The 20,591-nt window shown below is 35.4% G+C and overlaps 1 protein-coding gene across 3 annotated transcripts in view; it reads right to left on the bottom strand.

The window, feature by feature from the left end:
• Positions 1-1,444: 1,444 nt before the first annotated feature.
• NHLRC2 (NHL repeat containing 2) overlaps positions 1,445-20,591 on the bottom strand; it is a 47,716-nt gene continuing 28,569 nt past the window's right edge. For 2 of the 3 annotated variants that reach the window (XM_088131990.1, XM_088131991.1), the window contains exons 6-11: positions 16,097-16,190; positions 14,739-14,970; positions 13,395-13,517; positions 11,130-11,339; positions 4,300-4,525; positions 1,445-3,581 (exon numbers count right to left, since the gene is read on the bottom strand). In XM_088131990.1, coding sequence (XP_087988116.1) covers positions 3,325-3,581; positions 4,300-4,525; positions 11,130-11,339; positions 13,395-13,517; positions 14,739-14,970; positions 16,097-16,190 — 1,142 coding nt within the window. In that variant the 3' untranslated portion in view covers positions 1,445-3,324. The remainder of the gene's footprint in view (positions 3,582-4,299; positions 4,526-11,129; positions 11,340-13,394; positions 13,518-14,738; positions 14,971-16,096; positions 16,191-20,591) is intronic. The other variant, XM_088131992.1, reaches the window with a different exon arrangement.

Here is a 20,591-nt window from a genome sequence, read left to right as displayed (position 1 = left end):
TTATATAACATTAAATAAGTAAAATAATTTTATATCATACCTGAGCCAAACTCTTATACGTCATTTATTCAGTTTTATAAAGTGAAAAATGGTAGATAGAGCAATTGGCAAACTGTAGTTTTTCTTTTGCTTTTACATGATTATTTTGGGCACAATCTATTCACTTCTCATCCTGACATAATAAAAACACTGAAAGAGACCACTTAAACACTATGTACATGGTATTCATTAAAAAGCTTTGACTTTGAATACTTGTTTAAAATTTTCCTATCTCGGACCTCAGCCTATTATCCTATATTATCCTGTCCTGATAAAGTGTACAAGATAAAATCAAGAAACATTTAAAAGGCTTCCAAGCTGATTTGTCAGTGTCTAAATACAGATGTTATAACAATAACAATAACACATAGTTTATGAAATCAAATATCAAATCTAAGTTTAACTTTTAAAGGTTATCATGCAGTAACTTCCATTCTGCTTGATTGCCAGTGAAACTTTTTAAAATGAATTCATAGCATAGGTTAAATCAACATCTTTACTCTCTGTCTGGTGGGAATGGAGAAAGTCTATTAATTTCCTGAGCTGAAAGAGTGGTTATGTTAGCAGAGACTTCTATGCAAAACAAAATTTAAAAAAAGTCAGTGATTGAAAATGTATGAGTAGGTTCCTGGTTTTTAGCCAAGATGGCATTAAAAATAAACAATGTAAAAGCACATTATTTGAAGAGGTGCCATTGATTACTTGGATAAATCTTGTTATGCTGGAAGATACTATTTTTCTCTCTAACCATATAAGATCTATGAGGGGGATAAACATTTCAAAAAATGAAGAAAACACTATGCCTGTTATTTCTTTATCACATGCACAAATGTACTTAAAAGAGTTCTTAAAAATAGTTTGCATGATAGGACAGATTGCTGCTGAAATATTAAATTCTAGACAATGTTGGAGAGAATAGTATTATTTTTGGAATGTGATCCACTTTGTATCTTTCACTTGTGCTGGCAAATAATATTGAAGTAGAAGGAAAACCTGAACCATGCCATACTATACCATACAGCTTTTTCTTTCAGTACAAGCCTTGACAATTTTTCAGTAGCATTTTAGATGTCGTAGACAATAAAAAACTAATTATTTCAGCCTTTTAATTTTCAGATGTTATTAAAAATGTTACTCCTAGCTACGAATATCAATTCCCTTAGCTTTTGCATAGGAGAGGAGGGCCAGTTCACAGTCCCTCAGAATGTTGGGGGGCTAGACTATGTCACCGGACCTGGCATACCTGTCATGTAGAATAGTCCGGCTCTGCGATCTCCCTCCTCGTGCATTGCCTGCAGCTCCCGACACAGCCCCAACACTTCCGCTTCTGACAGACAGCAGCGGCGGCCAATCAGGTGTACTTTGAGAACCCCTGAACTAAATAAATAAATAAATCTGGACAGTATTGTTCAATCCAAATGCATTTTATTAAACTAATGAACTATTTCCATAGATTTAAGTCAGTCTGTCATACATTTAACACATGGTTTATATCCAATTGACTTTAGTATAGCTCTGAAAATCTCAACAAATAATCTTAATATCAAGACCTAAACATTTTAGCTTATTGCTATTAAATTCTAAAGTTTCACCCTATTTATGAAGGGAGTGTGGCACTTAGAAGAATGTAGAACATCAGTGCAGTTCAAAATTGTATTCCAAAAACTATAAGGCATAGATATTAAATAGATTAGTTTTTATAGAGACAGTCTTCATGTAAAAATAAGCTGAAAACATTTAAGGATGACTTCAAAAAGCATGTTACTTAAATATTTATTTATAAAACTTTCATTTCATTTCATACGTTTATTTGCAACCATAGGTTTTAGCAAAATTCATTTAAAATTACAGCAATCCATATCAGTTCAGTCCATCCCCTCTAGGATTTGCCGCACTATTTGTCAACATTTGCCTCCGTATCTTTCTTGCAGCCATTGCAAACAATGCAACTTGACTGGTTACATATTCATTTTCATCAGACAAGAAAAAATAATTTTTTCTAGATTAGTCTGATTCAGCTGACTAAGCAAAGGCGTAATAAATCTAACTCTTGGTTCTTGATATAATCCGCAATGTAATAAATAATGAGTCAGATCTTCCACCTGTGAGGTATTACAAATGCATAAACGGTGTGTAGTTGGTAACCCTCTATATCTTCTGTCTAAATAGGCTGTTGGCATTGTTTGAAAACGAAGTTCTGTAAAAACTTGTCTCAGGGACTGGGGTTAGGGTTATGGCCGCCTATCTTATACATGATAATTCTAGGTGGCTCACAATAATGTTCAATAAAACATAATAAATAAAACCAACCAAACCTTGCAACACCATATATTCCAACCACAATGCTGCAAAATCCCATACATTTACCCCATACATTTACGCTTACATTTGCTGGGCTCACTTCTATCCTAGCCCAAAGCCTGAGTGAAGAGCCAGGTCTTCATAGTCCTCCAAAGGCTAATAGGGTGGGAGCCTCTGAATCGCAGGGGGCAGGCTCTTCCAAAGGGTCAGGGCAGCCACTGAAAAAGTGTGTCTCAAAGGCCCCACCAGATGGTAACATTCAAGGAAAGGGACCTGGAGCGACCCACTCTATCTGACCTGGTAGGATGGACAGAAACCCTGAGGGATAGGTGGTCCTGCAAATAACCTGGCCGCATGTCATTTAGGGCTTTGAAAACAACTAGAAGCCAGTACAGCTTGCACAGCAGTGGTTGAACATAGGCAAAGCTTGAAGCACCATAACCAGAACTCATGTGCCACTGCATGCTGGACCAGTTGTAAGTTCTGGGTGATCTTCAAGGGTAGCCCTATGTAGAGCAAATTGCAGTAATCTAACAGAGAGGTGATCATGGCATGAGTGACCATGAGCAAGGCCTCCTGATGCAGGAAATGTGATCAAAAACTTTTATATAATACAGGAAAAAAAATCAAGCTTAAATGTGAATTTGCTGTAACATTGAGAGCGTGCTCTGAAGATATAAATTGACCTTTTCTTTGTTTAGGGTTTTCTATTTATTCACACAGTGATCCCAACCCACTTCAGTATTTATGGCTTATACAATAAGTAAATAAGGTATTAGTATTTAGATACATTTTCATGATTTCCCACATTCCATTTACACATCTGATCAAGTATGCATATACATATCTTTGCAGGATTTACTGTAAGTTCAAACATGAAGTAACATGTATATACTAATGCAAAAGTTCAGTCTGTTTTGCAGTAAAGAATTAGGCTGTAGTAATTAAGACAGTAAATGGTCTTCTGCTTTGCTATGCTTAAAATTAAAATGCATATGTGAGCTCAACTGGAGCTATGCTTTTTTGGTTTACGTTTGCTATATGGAAAGGCTGGTTGAATGAGATTCCTTTCATCACACAGGTGTTACTGTCCTTGCTACAGTAATAGAGGCACACGTTGATTGACAATAAAGCTTCAGCTGACAAGCAGTTAGTGGGTATCTGAAATGGGATTATAAACTGTTCCGAAATGTCTGCAATTGTTCCAGATCTATGTGGTTCACAAAGTAGCCATTCATTCCCTAGAAAAGAAAAGATACTCTATTACTATTTGATGATTTATGTAATCATAAAGCAATATTGTTATGTTTTGCATTAAAACAACTATGAAAGAACAAGTAGAAAACTTTCACAGGCAGAATCATACTATAACAGGAGCTGAATATAGGAATATAGGAAATACAAGCTGAAGTATATAAATATTCAAGCGCTCCCAAGTTTTACAGAAAAGTACATGCAAATGAAAGAACTCAGTATTCATTTACTGATTACATTTTTTTTTATTTAACTCTTTTATGTTAACCCATAGGCAGCCTCCTTGTGAATGGAATACACATTTCGCTAGTTCAACCAACTCCATTACTTCTAATTGATGAAAATGTTATAATTAAATGTAGTCCATATAAATTGTTATAATAAAATGATGTTTTAATTAGAATTTATATGGGCTGTACATTTAATTTAAAATTGCTGTGCTCCTACTCTAAATGGCAAGTGGCAATGCAGAGACAGAAACTGTGCCTGTTATATGTGGCAGCCCAATCAGCCCCTTCTACGGCTTACATGTGGCCTGAAGATAGTCCTCCTTGGCTAAAGCTAGGATAATAAGGATACTGTATGTGTATCCTAAGATTTTTTTAAAAAAACACAGTCTACTACCATCTAAGTAAATGTACTTGGATAAAAGAGAAATAGAGGTTTAGCACGTATCCTCGTAAACAGGAAGTTGGGCTCTTTTACCTTCTGCAGTAAAAAACCAGGAGCTGGGCACTTCTTCAGTCAGTTTAGTATTTGGAGGTAAGTTGAGCATCAGCACAAACTGAAGGACTTGACCTGGCCTTACACTCAATGAAGGTAGCTGAAGATGTGGAGCCGATTTAGGGAGCTTTGGTAGTTCTGTTTTACCAGTCGTTTTAATACTCCAACTATCTACAGTATCTACTGGGCCAGCATGTAGAAGAGGAAGCTATCAAAGCAATAGAAAGCAATGTTAATTTTTGAAATATAATTTCATATTTTAAAGTTTGAAAAAACAAATGCCATTTTCAGACTGATACAAATGGGACTTCCAGGGCAGGTATGGCAAACTGAAGATGGCTCTGTGAAAGTGGAGTCAACGACTGCAGGAAAGACCAAGGAACCAGTGAGTAGACCGGTTCCTTGGAATCTCTCCAGATAAGGAGAGGATGGGAGAGTGCTCCAGATGGCTGCTCCTCACAAGGAGATCACAGGACAATGATTTTCTGTGGGTCTTGAGCACTAGGAGACAACAGGATTAGCTATCTTGCTTGCAACCATGGTGGAGACTTTTAAAGGACACTAAGTTCGCAAACCTCACTTTCGGAAATTGCTCATTAACTATTTCTAAGCTATTAGAGACCTTCAGAATAACAAATTTGAAAACCCCGTGTGAGTTTGCCTTCAATCTTGAATGAAAAAAAAAATCAATCATAAGCTTAAGAATTTAAAGAATCTGAAATAAACAGCAAAAAGCTAAATAAGATTTTGATCTTATAAATGGATTAAGGGTCCAGGTAAAATTGGAATATTGAAACTTTTACAATAAGATTGTGGAATTAATTATAAAGTATAAACAGCTTCTCATAGGAAATAGAACCTGTTTTGGTTTTTAAAAGACATAACAGATAAAGAATTTTATGATTTCAAAAACTGGACACTAAAGATTTTAGGTAAAGATATACAGGCCTCCAAGATGGTCCAAAATGTTCTAACAATAACAATACTGAAGGAGACTTTTGAAGAATGGAATCAGAAAATAGTAGCCATTAATGTCAGTGATGATGTCTGCTTCCATGGATAAACTATGTCCAAAATACGTTATTGAAGACGTGTCAGATGTAGAACAAATTTTATCTGACAAGATGGAGATGGTGTTGAAAGTGGATTTACAACTGACAGGCCAAGACAATGATTTAGAAAAGGATGTTTCTACTGGATCTACAAAAGAAATTGGCTGAAGTTTTAAAATTTAAAAGGGAAATACAAATGACAAACCAAGAGAGTGACCTGGATAATTTTTTCCTATTGGACTTACAAAAGAGGCTTGTTAAAGCCATGAAGAACTCTGTGCGATCGGACAAAGAAGAAATGAACAGAAATGAAATCCTACAACAATATTTGAATGAACTAAAGATTAAGACTGTTAGAAGTAAAAGGAAGGAATAAAGTTGGTTGATTTGATCAAGGTTAAAATAAGATATGTTGTTACTTCGGGCTACTCTTAATGGATTTTCTGCTGACACCAGGACTGAAAAGATGATGCTTTATGGATTGTTTATAGATAAGAGATGGGATATGGGATGAAGAGATAAATTTTTGTAATTTTAGAGAGGGTGAAGAGTTACTATATTTGCTTACACTTGTGATGAAGGTTGGAAGTAATTTCTTTATATATTTCTTTTCTCTTTATTATATTCTTTTCTTTTTCTTCTCTTTTTTCCTTTATTTTTCCTTGTACTTTTTACTCCCTCTCTCTATTCTCTTTTCTTTAAGTTTAGTTTGCATTATATTTTACTACTATAATCAAAATTCTTAATACAATTTGTACACACACACACACACACACTGATACAGACGTCTTCCCTTTTTAATCTAAGAGAAATGGTTGCTCCTGCATATTATTTTTTAAAACAAAGAAAGCCAAATGCATCAGCAATAGTGAAATCCTACAGCATATGGTATCCACCATATTGTCTTGTCCAGTTGTCTTGTCCAATGGAATCACTTTCAGTTTATGAGGACTGAGGATGTGGACAAGATGTTCATAGTTGTCTGGCCTACCAGATGTCCTGGCTTATTGACTAACTGATGGTGACTGATTGGGTAATACAGGGAACAGCATCTCTTTGCAGATGGACTGGTGCTGCCAGTCAAAAAAAAAGTAGTACACCTACTCCTGAAACCCTCCTGAGATTGAAAGAATTCTGCCAACTATCATACTTTACACAAGTACTTTACTTTGGGCAAATTTCTTGAGAGGATGGAGATTGTGTGTCACCAATACACTGATGAGACTCAGCTTTACTTCTCTGTTTCATCTGTTTCAGAAAACCTATGCATGTCCTGAACTAGCATCTGGGTGCACCAATCAGGTACATGAGGGTCAATGAACTGAGATTGAATATCAACAAGATAGAGACCCACCAGGTGACTGATTCCTGGATATGGGAATTGCAAGTTTACTTGTTCTAAATGTAAGGTATCATCACTGGAAGTTTAAGTGACCTCTGTGATTAGGAGTGCCTACTGCCAGTTTTGTTTCACCTGTCACCTACTTCATGTCCTTTCTTGAACAGGGACAGCCTAACTATGCTGATAATATCACATTTAGAGCACTGTAGTGTACTCTCTGCAGGGCTACCCCTACACTTGGTATGTAAAATGCAGCTGGTGCACACGTGGGACAGCTTGCTGTATATATATTATACCTTTGTTGCTGCTAATCAGCTACTGAGCCAGGTTCAAGTTTTAATTATGACATAGAAAGCCTTAAATAACAGAGCAGGAAACCTGTCAGATCACCTTTGCCATTATAGATCAGGTTGGTCCCTCAGTTCACAAGGGGAGATCTTATGAATTTGGCAGTTGCTCATTGACGGGCCTTTTCTGTGGTGATGATTGTGCCCTGGAATGTTCTACCCACTATGGTGATACCTTTTAGACCCGTGTTGATAAGTCTATGCTTCATGAAGGCCTTCTTGGTATGAATGTTGGAAGAAAGTTTTTTCCTTTTTTCACTTCACCTTTTAATGAATATGTTTTACTGGATATTGATTTATGTTGTTGTAATATACAATTTTATTATGTATTTATTTCTGTTTTTTATTGTAAATTGCTTCAGGATGCTTTGACATTGGAAGTGTTATTCAAATTTATTAAGTAAATTACATTTAAAAGTTGATTTCAATGCAAGGCCCATTAAATTCAGTGGTGCTTACTCCAGATTACATGAACAGGACATTGCAGCTTTAACTGTATTAAGCTTCTACTGTTTGTATAATGTATATCCAACTTCTGAGCATGTGGGGCTGTTGCCTTTATGGTGAAAACCTATAGCTAGCACATTTGAGAACACGAGGGTTAAAACTTAATTGAATATTTTGTTTACACAGACACAAATGGTATATTACAAAGTGACTCACAGAATATTGCCATTTGAGTTAATTTGCTCAGTTCACGGAATTCAAATCAAGCATAAGCACTCCCTTTTTGTGTGAGAGAGAGGGAACCCCCTACATGCAAGGTGGAAATATATGCAGAATTGGATTCCTAACATTTCACAGAATGGAAAAGAAACTTCCATATTGAAAAGAAGTTTGCCTGGAATCAGACTGTTTATCTACTCAGTAAACACTATGATTATTCTATCTACTTTTGCAAGATCAAGTTTTAAATTGTCTGAATAACAGCTGGATACAAGCACACAAGAGTAAAACAACTTGTGCTGTTTATGGTGAGGTCAAGCAATCGGTCACTTTTTCTTGCATCTTGAAATGACATCAATGATCATGTTTTAAACAGAAGATGTTTGGTATACATTACTATCAAGGACACTTTCTAGATTCTGGCATAGCTTATATTTTTCTGATGCATTTGTCATTTTGTTTCATGCCAAACAAAAGAGTAAATAAATACTACTTTTCTTGGCAGTTTTGATTTTTTGTTTAGATGTACATGTTTTATAGACTAAATGGATGTTCAGGTCCAATAGTCATTAACAGTGCTTAGAATAAGATATTTGTTACAGTGAAATTGTTATTAATGTTATGAGGTTTATATTAATGTTATGAGGTCCTCCTACTGTACCAATATCACTAAGACATGGTATTTCACTGTAGTTGTGATAACCGTGGATTTCCAATTCAAATAACCTAATGAATATATTCTGTAAATTACTTTTATATGATGAACTGTATTAAATAAGATAGATGTTGGATTAAAAAAATCATTTGAGTTTATTGAGGAAGCAGCAGCCATATCCTTTTATCAGTGAGTACTGTGATGAATATATTCCTTAAAGTAATTTTGCAATATATGTTAATAAGGCAAAGACAAGATCTAAACACAACTATAATATTAATTATGCTTCTATTTTTGAAGTAAAAGGGACAGAGCTGTTTGCTCACACTATATTAACAATAATCTTTAAAATGAATTTTTGGAGATCTATCAATCTATCTATCTATCTATCTATCTATCTATCTATCTATCTATCTATCTATCTATCTGTCTGTCTGTCTGTCTGTCTGTCTGTCTATCATCTTTCTTCAAAGATATGAATCTATATGAACTTTCCAAAGCATTCAAAGCTATAAAGGAGAATCTGATCCTGATTTATTCTACTCAGGTTATAATACCATCCTCCCAATCTACAGCTTTTTCACTGCTGATGCTGCAGGTATAGGTGCAAGGTAGGCAATACCTGGTCAACAGCAATACTTGTAAGAAGTACCTGGGTGTCCTGGTAGACCAGAGATTAAGCATTGCCAAAACAGCCAGTACAGTCTTGGGCTGTATCTACAGAGATGTAAATGTTGAGATCATAGGAAGTGATCATTTCACTTGATGCTGCACTGGTCAGACTGCTTCTGGAATATTATGTTCCAGTTTGGGCTACCATAGTACAAGAAAGATGCTGACAAATTGGAAAGAGTGAGATAAGAGCTGAAAGATGCTGGAGGGTTTGGAGTCTAAATCCTACTAGTCCAGAATGCAGTGATATGGCCAGAATGCAATGGTATGGGTCCACATGACACTTCTGCTTCACAGGTTGCACAGGTTGCCAGTATGCTTCTGAGTGCAATTCAGATTTCATTATCTATAAAGCGCTACATGGCATATGGCCATGTAATTTGAGGGACTGCCTATTTCCCATGTTTCTGTCCATCTGGTACGTGCTAGCAGAGTTGGTGCATTCCAGGTTCCTTTGATTAAACAGTACAATCCATGGACACCCACAAAGTGTAACTTCTCTACCCTGGTTTCTGCCCTCTGGAATGAGACCCCCCTGAAATCCATGTGGCTCCCACCCTTTTGGGATGATGTAAAGCTTTGAAGACTTGGAAGTTCTCCCAAGTCTTGGTTAAGATGAATGGGGCTCCTTGTTGAATGCATTTTTGCCTATCTTTTTGTATCGAGCAAACAGATCCCATCTTGCTTTGTTATTATATTATTGTTATTATATTATATTATTTTTATGCTTATTATATTGTGAACTGCCCAGAGTCAGTTTGGAGTGAGGCAGTGCCTAAACTGAAATAAGTAAATAACAATTAAAGAAACTGGGTATGTTTAGCCTAAAGAAAGCCAAGGGGAGACATGATAGCTGTCTTCCAATACTTGAAGGGGTGTCATTGAAGAGAATATGGCTTGATCCTTCAAAGCACTCAATGGTACAATAAGAATGAGAGGGAGATCCAAACCCAAAATAAGGAGGAATTTTTTGGCAGTGAGAGCTACTAAGCAGTGGATCAACTTGTCTCATAGAGTCATGGATGCTCTATCACTGAAGGTTTTCAAGTAAAAACTGGAGAGCCATTTGTTTGGGATGGTCTGAGGATTCCTGCCTGGGCCAGGTAGCTGGACTAGAAGATGTCCAAAAGTCTTTCCAACACTATGAGTCTATGAGAAAACAGTTTCTGAGTAAGATATTGAAGCTTCTAATTTCAGATGACAAGTAAAAACATATTTTATGTGAAAAAAATGTTTTTTATAAATGATTTATATGATTTTATGACATTTATTGCATAATTATTTGTTCATGAAGTTATTATATTGACAATTTTATTGTTTGGCTTTAGTACTGCAAAGGGAAATAACTTTGTGCATCATAGTGAAGTACTTTGTTTCTAAATGCCATGACAGCTGGCTTCTATGACATGGACAAGGCTACAGAAGCAGCTCTGTAGAACATTCTTTAAGGTATATTGGGAATATGTAGGGCTGAAATCCTTTCTGACAACCATACAAGCAGGGCTTAGCGATGGTAACAATAGTATAATCTGAAAGAATATCCACTGGACAACATCCACTCCCGCCCCTCCAATCCTTTTTCTAATGGTCTATTTTGGCTCCAGAGATTGTTAATTTAGTAAATATGTTATCAGAGAAGCTTTTTTTTAGTCCTGATTGAGTTTTAATATTTACTTCATTTGTCTCCATATGACTCAATAATACTGTATGGGACTTATTTCCAATTTATGGGGAAATGGACTGAAGGAACATGTGGTTCCTAAAACAGCTCATTACAGCAAGATGAGATTAAATCATATCCCCAATATCTATGTCAAATTATGTTCTGAAAGCTGGAGTTCTTCTATCTCAGCTTATTCTAATGGCACTAGTGTCCTTTCTAACCTCTTAAACAGATGGAACATTTATTTTAAGCCTAACAGGATATCCTTAACACAAAAGCAGTTCTCTTTGCCAGATCATTATAAAACACTATAGTAATGCATGTTTCATGCAATCCAGGTAGCAGAATTACGTGTAACTCTAATAATTTATCCAGAATAGAAAATTCTACCTATAATTTTAATACAGTAACTTACCAGTGAAACAATATGGGTTTCTAAATCTATTACTTTAATTTGATGATTGTTGGTATCTGCAATATAGAGGAATCGCCCTCCATCTTCAACACATAGGCCTCCTGGCTCATTAAAAGTTGAGGTGGTAATGTTGGAACCAATTACATTGCTTGCTTCTCCTGTACCTGCTAACGTAGCACAATTCTTCATTTTGGGATCGACAAATTTAATCTAAAACAAAACAAACAAGACACTTTGTAGAACATAAAGCAATTTTACTCCTTCTTAAATATTATGAAGGTCCTAAAAAACCATAGAGTTCATATTCCTTCTTAAAATCACTAACCTCAATGTTAGGTTGATCTAGAAGTTTAGAAAAGATTTCTTTTCTTTTTTTAAAAAAAAGCACATACAGGAACTAAGATTGGCTAATATCAAAATAATTATCACTGGCAATACAGCAATATTAGCCTTCGTACTGCTTCACGACTCACGTTTATAACAGTTCCCCCCACCTTTTTTTTTTTTTTTGTACATACATAACCATCATACTATTCCCTTCTGGGGTAAGCATTTTATGACTTACAGAAAAACAGTAAAAAGTAGTCAATAAAACCAATTAAAGGCAGGGAACAAGAGAAAATAAAAGGAAATCTAAACTTAGTTTTCACCAACAGTATTCATTATCCTCTTCAGCATATTTCTGTTCTCGAAAACCACACTAGCTTCCATATCCATGCACTGATTCATATTTTGCTTCAGTATTTTATTCTTAAAATATTTTAATTAATTATTTATTTTATCACTTAGGTTCTACTTTTAATATCCTGCTATATGCACTTACTGTACTGTAGTAAATGTCATATACTCCTGTTGGCATCTTAGAAATTTAGAGTTTAAGGCATTTTTATTGTCCTTTCTATATAATGTATATGCTTTCTTTCCTATGTCATGGCCTCCTGTGCTTTATCCTTTTATCCTTTTCATGAAGCTGATTGTTTAATTCACTGGTCAGTGACCATAATAAAGATTATCAATCAATAAATTAATCATTCAACCAACCAACCAAATATTGTTTTTGTTCTTTAAACTTCTGAACCTTCTCTTTTGGAGGATTCTATCAATTCCATTCAACAATAACTTTCTCAGTCTTACCCTTCCTCTTGACCATCATTCTTCTGTCATATATATTAGTTTTGAGATTGGATCACATCAGCTTAACTTTTTCTTTTGGTGGTGGTCACTCACTTCTATGGTCAATCCACATTCATACAGCACCTATATATTAATGATCTTATCTCTTCTTGTTTTACCATACACACTTCTTAAGTAACCCATTCCCACTGTATTCAACTTTTATTTCTTTTCATACCAAACTCTCAATTCTGTATAATAAAGTAGGCAGAAGAACACTCTTATATACTATCTTTTTTGCTTCTTTTGACAAACATTAATTCCCTTGACAAATATACCACATACTATCCACTTCTTTTCTAACTGTATTTTGACATCTTAAAGTATCTCCATCCATTTCCCCATATTTAGTACACATTTCACCAAGTACACAAATTCATCTTACTCTAATGTTTATGGATTATAGATGTAATTAGTATAAAATTTACAAAGTGGGGTTTAAATCATAAAGTAATGGAGACTTTAATCTCTAAGGGTGGTAGCTAAGTTTAAGAGCTAGATTTTTGCAGGGCAGAAAAGTTGGCTATGTCAACAACCAACAGGTGCCTATATCCAAAGCTGAAAAACACAAGGCTGCGGGAAAGGTGGGAAAAAGAAACACAGAAATTAATCATCATGGTTATAAGAACAATCTTCACTTCATGCTGACAGAAGGTAATCAACTGTTTATAGTGATTTCATCCTAGTATGCAATAAAGATTCTTGTTTAGCTCTGATGTGTTGCGTGTCTGGCTAGGTTTTACCAAGTTCAACCATGGGAGCCTGACAATAATTTTTCTTCAATTTGTTGGGTAAACAATTTGTTGGCTTTTATCATTTTGACTCCACATTTAGTGCTTTTAACTGTTATTCATCAATTGCTGGAATCCATTTGTTTAAATTTAATCTAAGAAACTTTCTTGAGGCACTTTATACAAATTCAAAACTTGTTTGAAATATAATTTGTCAGGTGAAAATATAAAAAGCAACCGCAATAATACACACATACACAAAGAGATGTACCTTGTGTCTTAATTCTGCAATACAGTTTTATATTACTGAATAATAAACCAGATTTTGTAGTGAAAAATACTTCAGAGTATGCAACCTCACCTTATGATTATAGGAATCTGCAACATAAAGGAGGCTTCTTTTCTTGTCCCAAGCTACTCCTAATGGGTGCTGTAGCTTTGCATTTATCCCAGCTCCATCAACATCACCAAAAGCAAATAAATTCTTTAAAAAATAGTTTGGAAGTAACATGATGATTAAATAACAGGTTTTTATCAGTTAGTGATAATCAGCCTGACTTCTTGCTAAAACATTAACTTGAATTCAAATTAGATTCATAAAATACAAATTTTCTTGACAGTTAGTGATAATTTGGCATTAATCTCAGTGCTAACGTACATATATCTATTGGGTTATAGCTCTACACATGAAAACTTGTCTCATGCCACTTCACAGTGTCAATTCAGATATTTAAAATTCAGATATTTGTATGTAGTCTGCATGAATTCAATTTCAAACTTTTTTTTTTTTTTTTGCTGGCCTTGGAAAGTTGGAATATTCCTAACCTAGCTCTAAACTCTAATATACCTCTTTTTATGCAAAGGAACCAAGTGTGGAGCTCTTACAATAGCTGTGTTGACCTGATGTAGGATGAATTCTGCCACTGATCATGATTTTGTTTTTTAAATTGATTATGGATAATTTTATATATTTGTAGATTTGTTTTTATTGGACTGTTTTACCTGTTGTGAGCTGCCCAGAGTCACTTAGATGAGATGGGTGGCCATACAAATCCAGTCCAATCCAATCCAATCCAATCCAATCCAATCCAATCCAATCCAACCAATCAAATCTTAACAATAAAAACAGGCAGTTTTTTGTTCTGACTCCAGGTCATTCAATGACATGTTATGTATTGTACGCTCTCATGAAGCATTCAGACTGGCCTTTTGGCTCATCTGCATGATTACAAAATATTGGGACCATTCTTTGACTAAGCTTCTTATTAATTTTTACTTTACCTTTTTGTTTAAAAATATTCATGGCAATTTTAAAATATTGTGATTAAAAATATGAATGGCAAAACCCAACTTTCTGTGACACTGTAATAGGAGAAGATTGTTTATTACTTAATACATCAACCAACTATTTTTCCTAAAGCAAAATCTGAAAGACAAATCTTCAATGTTCCTTCTGGTTTCACCACAGATATATCATGCTTGCTGGCATGAATTTGGTGATCACTGGCAGGCTGATTCAGTTATTCTAAAAGTTAAATGTTTTAATGACCTGCAACTGCTGTAATAACTAAGAAATAAACATGTGATCAATTGTACTAGGACATGAATTGGCATTTAAAATAACTTTCTACCTTTAGGGATCAGAGAATTTCTAATCTGGATGTGTAGGATCAACGTAAAACACAGAAATATGAATTTAGGTTACCATTGGGTCTCTCTCGCCTCCTACAAGATGTTTCACAGAGCCATCTTTTAGAGAAATTGTTCGCACGGTACTACTCTCACTGTCTGCAACAAAAAGGCAATTCCATGGGTCTTCAGTAGCAACAGATAGACCGGAAGGTTGAGCAAAGCCTGCTTTGTGGGGATATGCGTTGTTTCGGTTCTCTTCATTTCCACTTCCAGCAAATCGAAGACAAATTCCTTTCTTTAAATCGCTTAAAAAAAAAAAAAGGAGGGGGGTCAGATTTCCATAAACCCCACATGAACTTGAACCTACAATTTATACAATAAGTTGTATTCAATGTTTTTGATCCTGTGAACAAAAGTAAGCTTTCTTTTCCACATTTTTCTAAACTATGAAGTAATTGGAAATGTATTGTATGCAATGTTCAGTGAGTATAACACACATATGCTTTTTATATCCTATTTTTCTCCAAGAGCTCAAGGTAGCTTATATGGCAGATTCCATTAATTTTATCTCTGCAATAGCAACCCTTTGAAATTGGTTGGCTGAAAGAAAAGGACTCTCCCAAAGTCACCCAGTGAACCTGGCTCCCCATATTTCATTAAAAATACAAGCAGATACTGTCCTCTTTTCCCTTCAGCTATACTTTCCCAATTACTCTAAATGAAAGACAGTAATCAAGAATGACAATTGGTTTGTCTATTCATGTAGTCATGAAGTTTTCGTTAATTTTTGTGATATGTTTATTCCAACAAATATCAGAATTTTGTGGAGAATGTGATGTGAAAACTGGACTTTGAAGCAGCAGGATAGAAGCGTATTGAAGAATTTGAATGGTGTTGGAGAAAACCTTTGAGAATACCATGGGTAGCAAGAAAACAAACAAATGTATCACAGAATAAATCAGTTCAGAGTTTTCACTCAAGGCACAAATGGCCAGGCTCAAATTATAATATTTTGGACACATTATGCAAAGACCCAGTTTCTTTGATAAGTTTATAATGGTGGGAAAGGTGGAAGGAAAGAAAAGAAGACATCTTGATTATAGCAGTGATAGGTATACTATTGAAAGTTCTGAAGGGGCAGGTCAGGGATACATCATCCAGAAGAATGTCCATCTATGTGGTCACTAAGAGTTGACACCAAGTTGATGATGCATAATCAGCCAATGAATCGATTAACCATTGCTTTAATGGGAACAGAATGTATCCATTCAAATACTCATTATTCCAAATAGTTTGGATTTCTTCCTGAATAGTTGGATACACCAACAGTGACTGAGAAAATATGTATAACAAGAAATAATATTCAGTAGAATTACACAATCAGATTATTATCATGGGGTGCTGGTAAGACAGTCTAATATTCTAGCTTGCCTTCCTTTAGGTAGTTTTCCACTTTCCAACATGAGTGCCCAGATTTGATGTATGCCTGCCATGGCAATCCAGAGAACACCGTCTTCATGAGTTGCTGAAACAATAAGAACTTATCAGTAAAAGTAGCAATAGATGACCTCTTGGTAGCAAATCACCTCATTTCTTATATATAAAAATAACTTCAAACTGCCAATAATTCTGTAGATATATTTTCATTCTCAATTTGGTAATAAAAATACTCAATGTACATAATTCTATTTTTATTATACTATTCAAAACTAATACACACCAGCAATTGTGACTTAATTTACAGTCTGAATTAATCCAGGCTTTAAATACTTGCCAAGTGCTTATGAAACTAGCCAATTCTAAGTCTGATTATTCAGGGAAAACAAAACAAAAAAAGCCTAGAGCAAGAAATGCCATAAAATATGTACGATTTCCTAAAATGGGAAAAATTTCTAATCACTATATGAACAATGAGGGATCAGTGGCGGGTAGACTGTTTGGGATTGAAGCTCATTAACAATGTCAACTGATATGATAAATAGCAATATTAATTTTAACTGTAGTACAAAACATCTTGTTGCATTAGACTGCTTAACTTTGTAGCAGATTATGGCAGTATCCAGTTGTGTTCATTACTCTCAGAAGGCCCTAATTCTGCAAGGGTTCCATAATGGAAGAGGAAAAATATTTTTGGTAACTTCCACCTCTTTGATTCAGAATTTTGTGGGATTCTTTGAAAGAGTATATGAGATAGCATCTGGAGACAGAGAAGAATAAAAAAATTAGCAAAAACTGCTTTCCTCTAGTATCCATAGATGGGTATTTCCAGTGGAGCAAGATGTTTGTTATGAGCAGAAAGATCCAACCCTATAAAAGTAATTTAATGAAAAATATATTTCTGTTCTCTTGTTGTTTAAACAATGGCAGTTATCAAGAAACTGTTAATATTAATAAATAAAAGCAAAAAGGTGAGGATGTGGCAAGGAGGGCCTTTGACCAATTTTGACTGGTAATTGTTATGACCCTACCTGGCAAGGATGACTTGGGGACAGTAACTCATACTTTTATCAACTGGTTGGATGACTATACAGGTAGATTTCACTTAATGACTGCCCTGTTTAGTGACCATTTGAAGTTACAATTGTGCTGAAAAAGTAGCTTAATGACCAACCATTGCAGCATCCCCACGATCACATGATCAACATTCAGGCACTTCACAACCAGCTTCTGACAAGTAGAGTCAACGGAGAAGCCGGCAGTAACATCACAAGTTGTGGTCACGTGATATCTCACTTAACAACCAAATGGGAAGTAACTTAAGTCCATCGCAGTCACGTAATGTTTTGTTTAGCGACCATATTGTTTAGTGACAGAGTTGCCAGTCCCAATTATGGTTGCTTAGCAGGGACTACCTGTAATTCACTCTACATGGGGCAGCCTTTGGATTCAACCCAGAAGCTTTAACTGGCCCAAAATGCAATGGCTAGATTATTAATGTCACAATCCCATCATAGTAGAATAATATCAGTACTAATGTCACTGTATAGGTTACCCATAGATTTACAGGCCCAAATCAAAGTGCTGGTGAAATCTTACAAAACCCTATACAATGCAGCATTAGGTTATATCAGACACTTCCTTGCTATGGCTCAATCTGCCTGTCCAGTAAGAGTGTCATGAGAAGGCCTGTTTAGAATTCCCACTCTGAGATTAGAGAAATAAAGACCAATCAGACCTTCTCTGCTGTATCCCTTGTATTTTGGTACTCCTTGCCTCCAGAGGCTTGAGCAGAACTTTCCCTCCAGGCATTTTATAAAGCTATTAAAACGCAATTCCACTGTGCTTTTAACCATTATTGAATGTTTCTAAAAATCAGAGCAGATCATTCACCTGCCGTTTCTGACTTACCAAAAAGCTTCCTCCAGTTTAGGCTACATCCTCTTTCTCTGTCTATTGTTACATTGTCAAGATTTTCCACAAATCAGGAAGCATAGAAGTTTGAAAGATTTTACTTAAAATGTTGTTTTAATAAGAAATAGCAGGCATTTCTTCCCCTGCTCTCTGTTATGCTCTACCCACTCTTCTATGTAATTCTGGCTAACTTGGTTCTGTTGCTGTTGTTTTCCAAGCATTAGATCTGTAAGAGAGTGACTCCTATAAATTGCTTGGACGTTTGGGAAAGGTAAGAAAGTAGAGGAGATAAAACTGTTTTTCCTTGGATTTTCTATGCTGCTGTATAAAATAGAATAGGGATGGGCATATATAGACTTTTCATGTGACTTACCATGGATACCCAGAACAATACCATTAAAAATCTCACTCCATTACTGGCTGCAACCAATGATCATTTCCACTGAGCTGAGTTTCTAATTCCTGATTCACTACTTGAAACCATATATGGCTTTCAAACCTGAAAAATTAACTAGCCCTGATTTGAGAAATCTATCCTGTTTTGGATGCCCTTCACAAAAGAGGAAGAAACCAGTAGTAAGGAAAGATACAATTGGATAGTAAGCAAAGCTAATATTTATAGGCCCTGATGTAATTACAATCAGCATTACAACCTCATTAGCTAAAATCAAACTGGATAGCAGCTTTGATTACAACATTTTCTCAAATTTCAGCATTTAAATGGCTTCGGTGCTAGATCACTATTGTGATTATTGACACTAAAAAGAGCAAGGAGAGGAACTATCCTTTTCTTCTCTATACCCACAAAAGAACTACTTTACCCAAATCTTGTATTCTTTTCACTTTCTAGTAGAATTATGCTTTTGTTCTTAGACAAAAGAAAGTATACTACTTCCTCCTTTATAATGCAGAAATTTCAGGAGAAAAGAAGCAGAGTAATTTATATCCAGCACACTATTCCTCCATGAAATAGTTATTTATATAAAAGGCATGTATTCATGGATATCATTGAATTTTTTCTTTCCCTTTGGTAATGTCTGAATAGCAATTTTTACACCTTTTTAGCTGTGCCTATTCATTATACCCGGTATCAATCTCTTTTTAAAAAATATTTGTATAAGATATGGTAGCCCTACTCTAATTCAGAAATCCTTGCAGTCCTGCAGCACATTTCAGTAACTTAAATATTTGATTATATCTCATCAGTTTAAAAACTCTAAGAAGACAAAAACTACTCCGATCAGAAATTGCATAATCTATTAAGGTGTTCAAGTCTGTGAGTTTAAAGTTAGAATGAAGTACATTTCTAAGCAGAAACCTAGTTCTTAGAAACACATCTCCTATTTCCTTTTCCCCTGTGATGAGCACAGGGAAAGGAAAGGAAAGAAATCATTATAATTTCTTTTGTGGAAGTAGCCTTAATTTCCAAAGCCTGTGTTGTCCAATAAAAGCAATAAGATTATGAGTATGGATGGAAAATGATACTGTATTGACGCAATACCATTGTGTATGTGACTTGAGACTTTTAGGGACTGATGGGTTTCCCTTGTTCGTCCCAAATTATTATAGAGGAAAATATGTATTATATAACACCACACATATGAGCTTCTAAATTTCCTTTTGGAATTTATTTACACTGTACAATTAATAGCTCTGAAAAACCTTTGTGAACTCAGTGTTTCCCAAGGGATTCATCGTTTCCTGAAAAATAATAATTCCTTTTCTGGGAAAATATTTTAATAGATTTAGTAGATTTACTTATAGTAAGTGAACAGTATAAAAGTAGAGTGCATTCTGGTGGACACTGTTAGAACTGGCACTTGGTCCTAATAACTAAAAGCAAGTCCTTACTGTGATACAGGGATTTTCTAGTTATCTGGTGAATTTTTCTATTGACAAAATCACTCCTTAAAAACAAAACAAAATACATAAACTAATAAATAATGAAATAATAAAATTGTGATCCAAATAGAAATGCCACTATCATCCAATCAACCCTCCAACTTATCATGACCCAAAGCCCAGGGAAAGACCCAGATCCTTATAGCCTTTCTAAAACCCAGCATGGTCAGGGAGGAAGGTTGTTTTGTAAGATAGGGACTGTCACCAAAAAGGCATGCTTTCTGGGTCCTACATGATGGCATTGTTTCAATGAAGGACCTGGAGTGCATCTTCCCTATCAGAATATGTGGGGCAGGCAGATACTGTAGGGAGAAGGCAATCCTGCAAATAACCCAGTTCTATGTCATGTAGGGCTTTAAAAGTGATAAATATCTTGAATTGCACCCAGAATCCAATTAAGAACCAATGCAGCCCATAACTACCCACATCGTTGCATTCTGGGCCAGTTCTACTTTCCAGATGATCTTCAAGGGCAGCCCCATGTACAGTGTCTTGCAAATAATCCAACTGGGAGGTGACTAAGGTTTAAGTGACCATGAGTAGGGCCTCCTGATGCAAGAAGGGGTGCAATTGGTTCTGGATGGGGTTGCACTGCCTTAAACAGAACCAGCTTGAAATCTGGATATCCTCTTGGATTCACAGCTCCTGCTCAAGGACCAGGTAGCAGCTATAG

The sequence above is a fragment of the Python bivittatus genome, unplaced genomic scaffold (genome assembly GCF_059951505.1).
Source record: "Python bivittatus isolate LINGU-HERP-01145 unplaced genomic scaffold, Pbiv_v1 ctg000980_np1212, whole genome shotgun sequence".
Classification (NCBI taxonomy): domain Eukaryota; kingdom Metazoa; phylum Chordata; class Lepidosauria; order Squamata; family Pythonidae; genus Python; species Python bivittatus.
The sequence above is the reverse complement of the archived record's forward strand: the minus strand, read 5'-3'. Positions and strand labels throughout refer to the sequence as shown.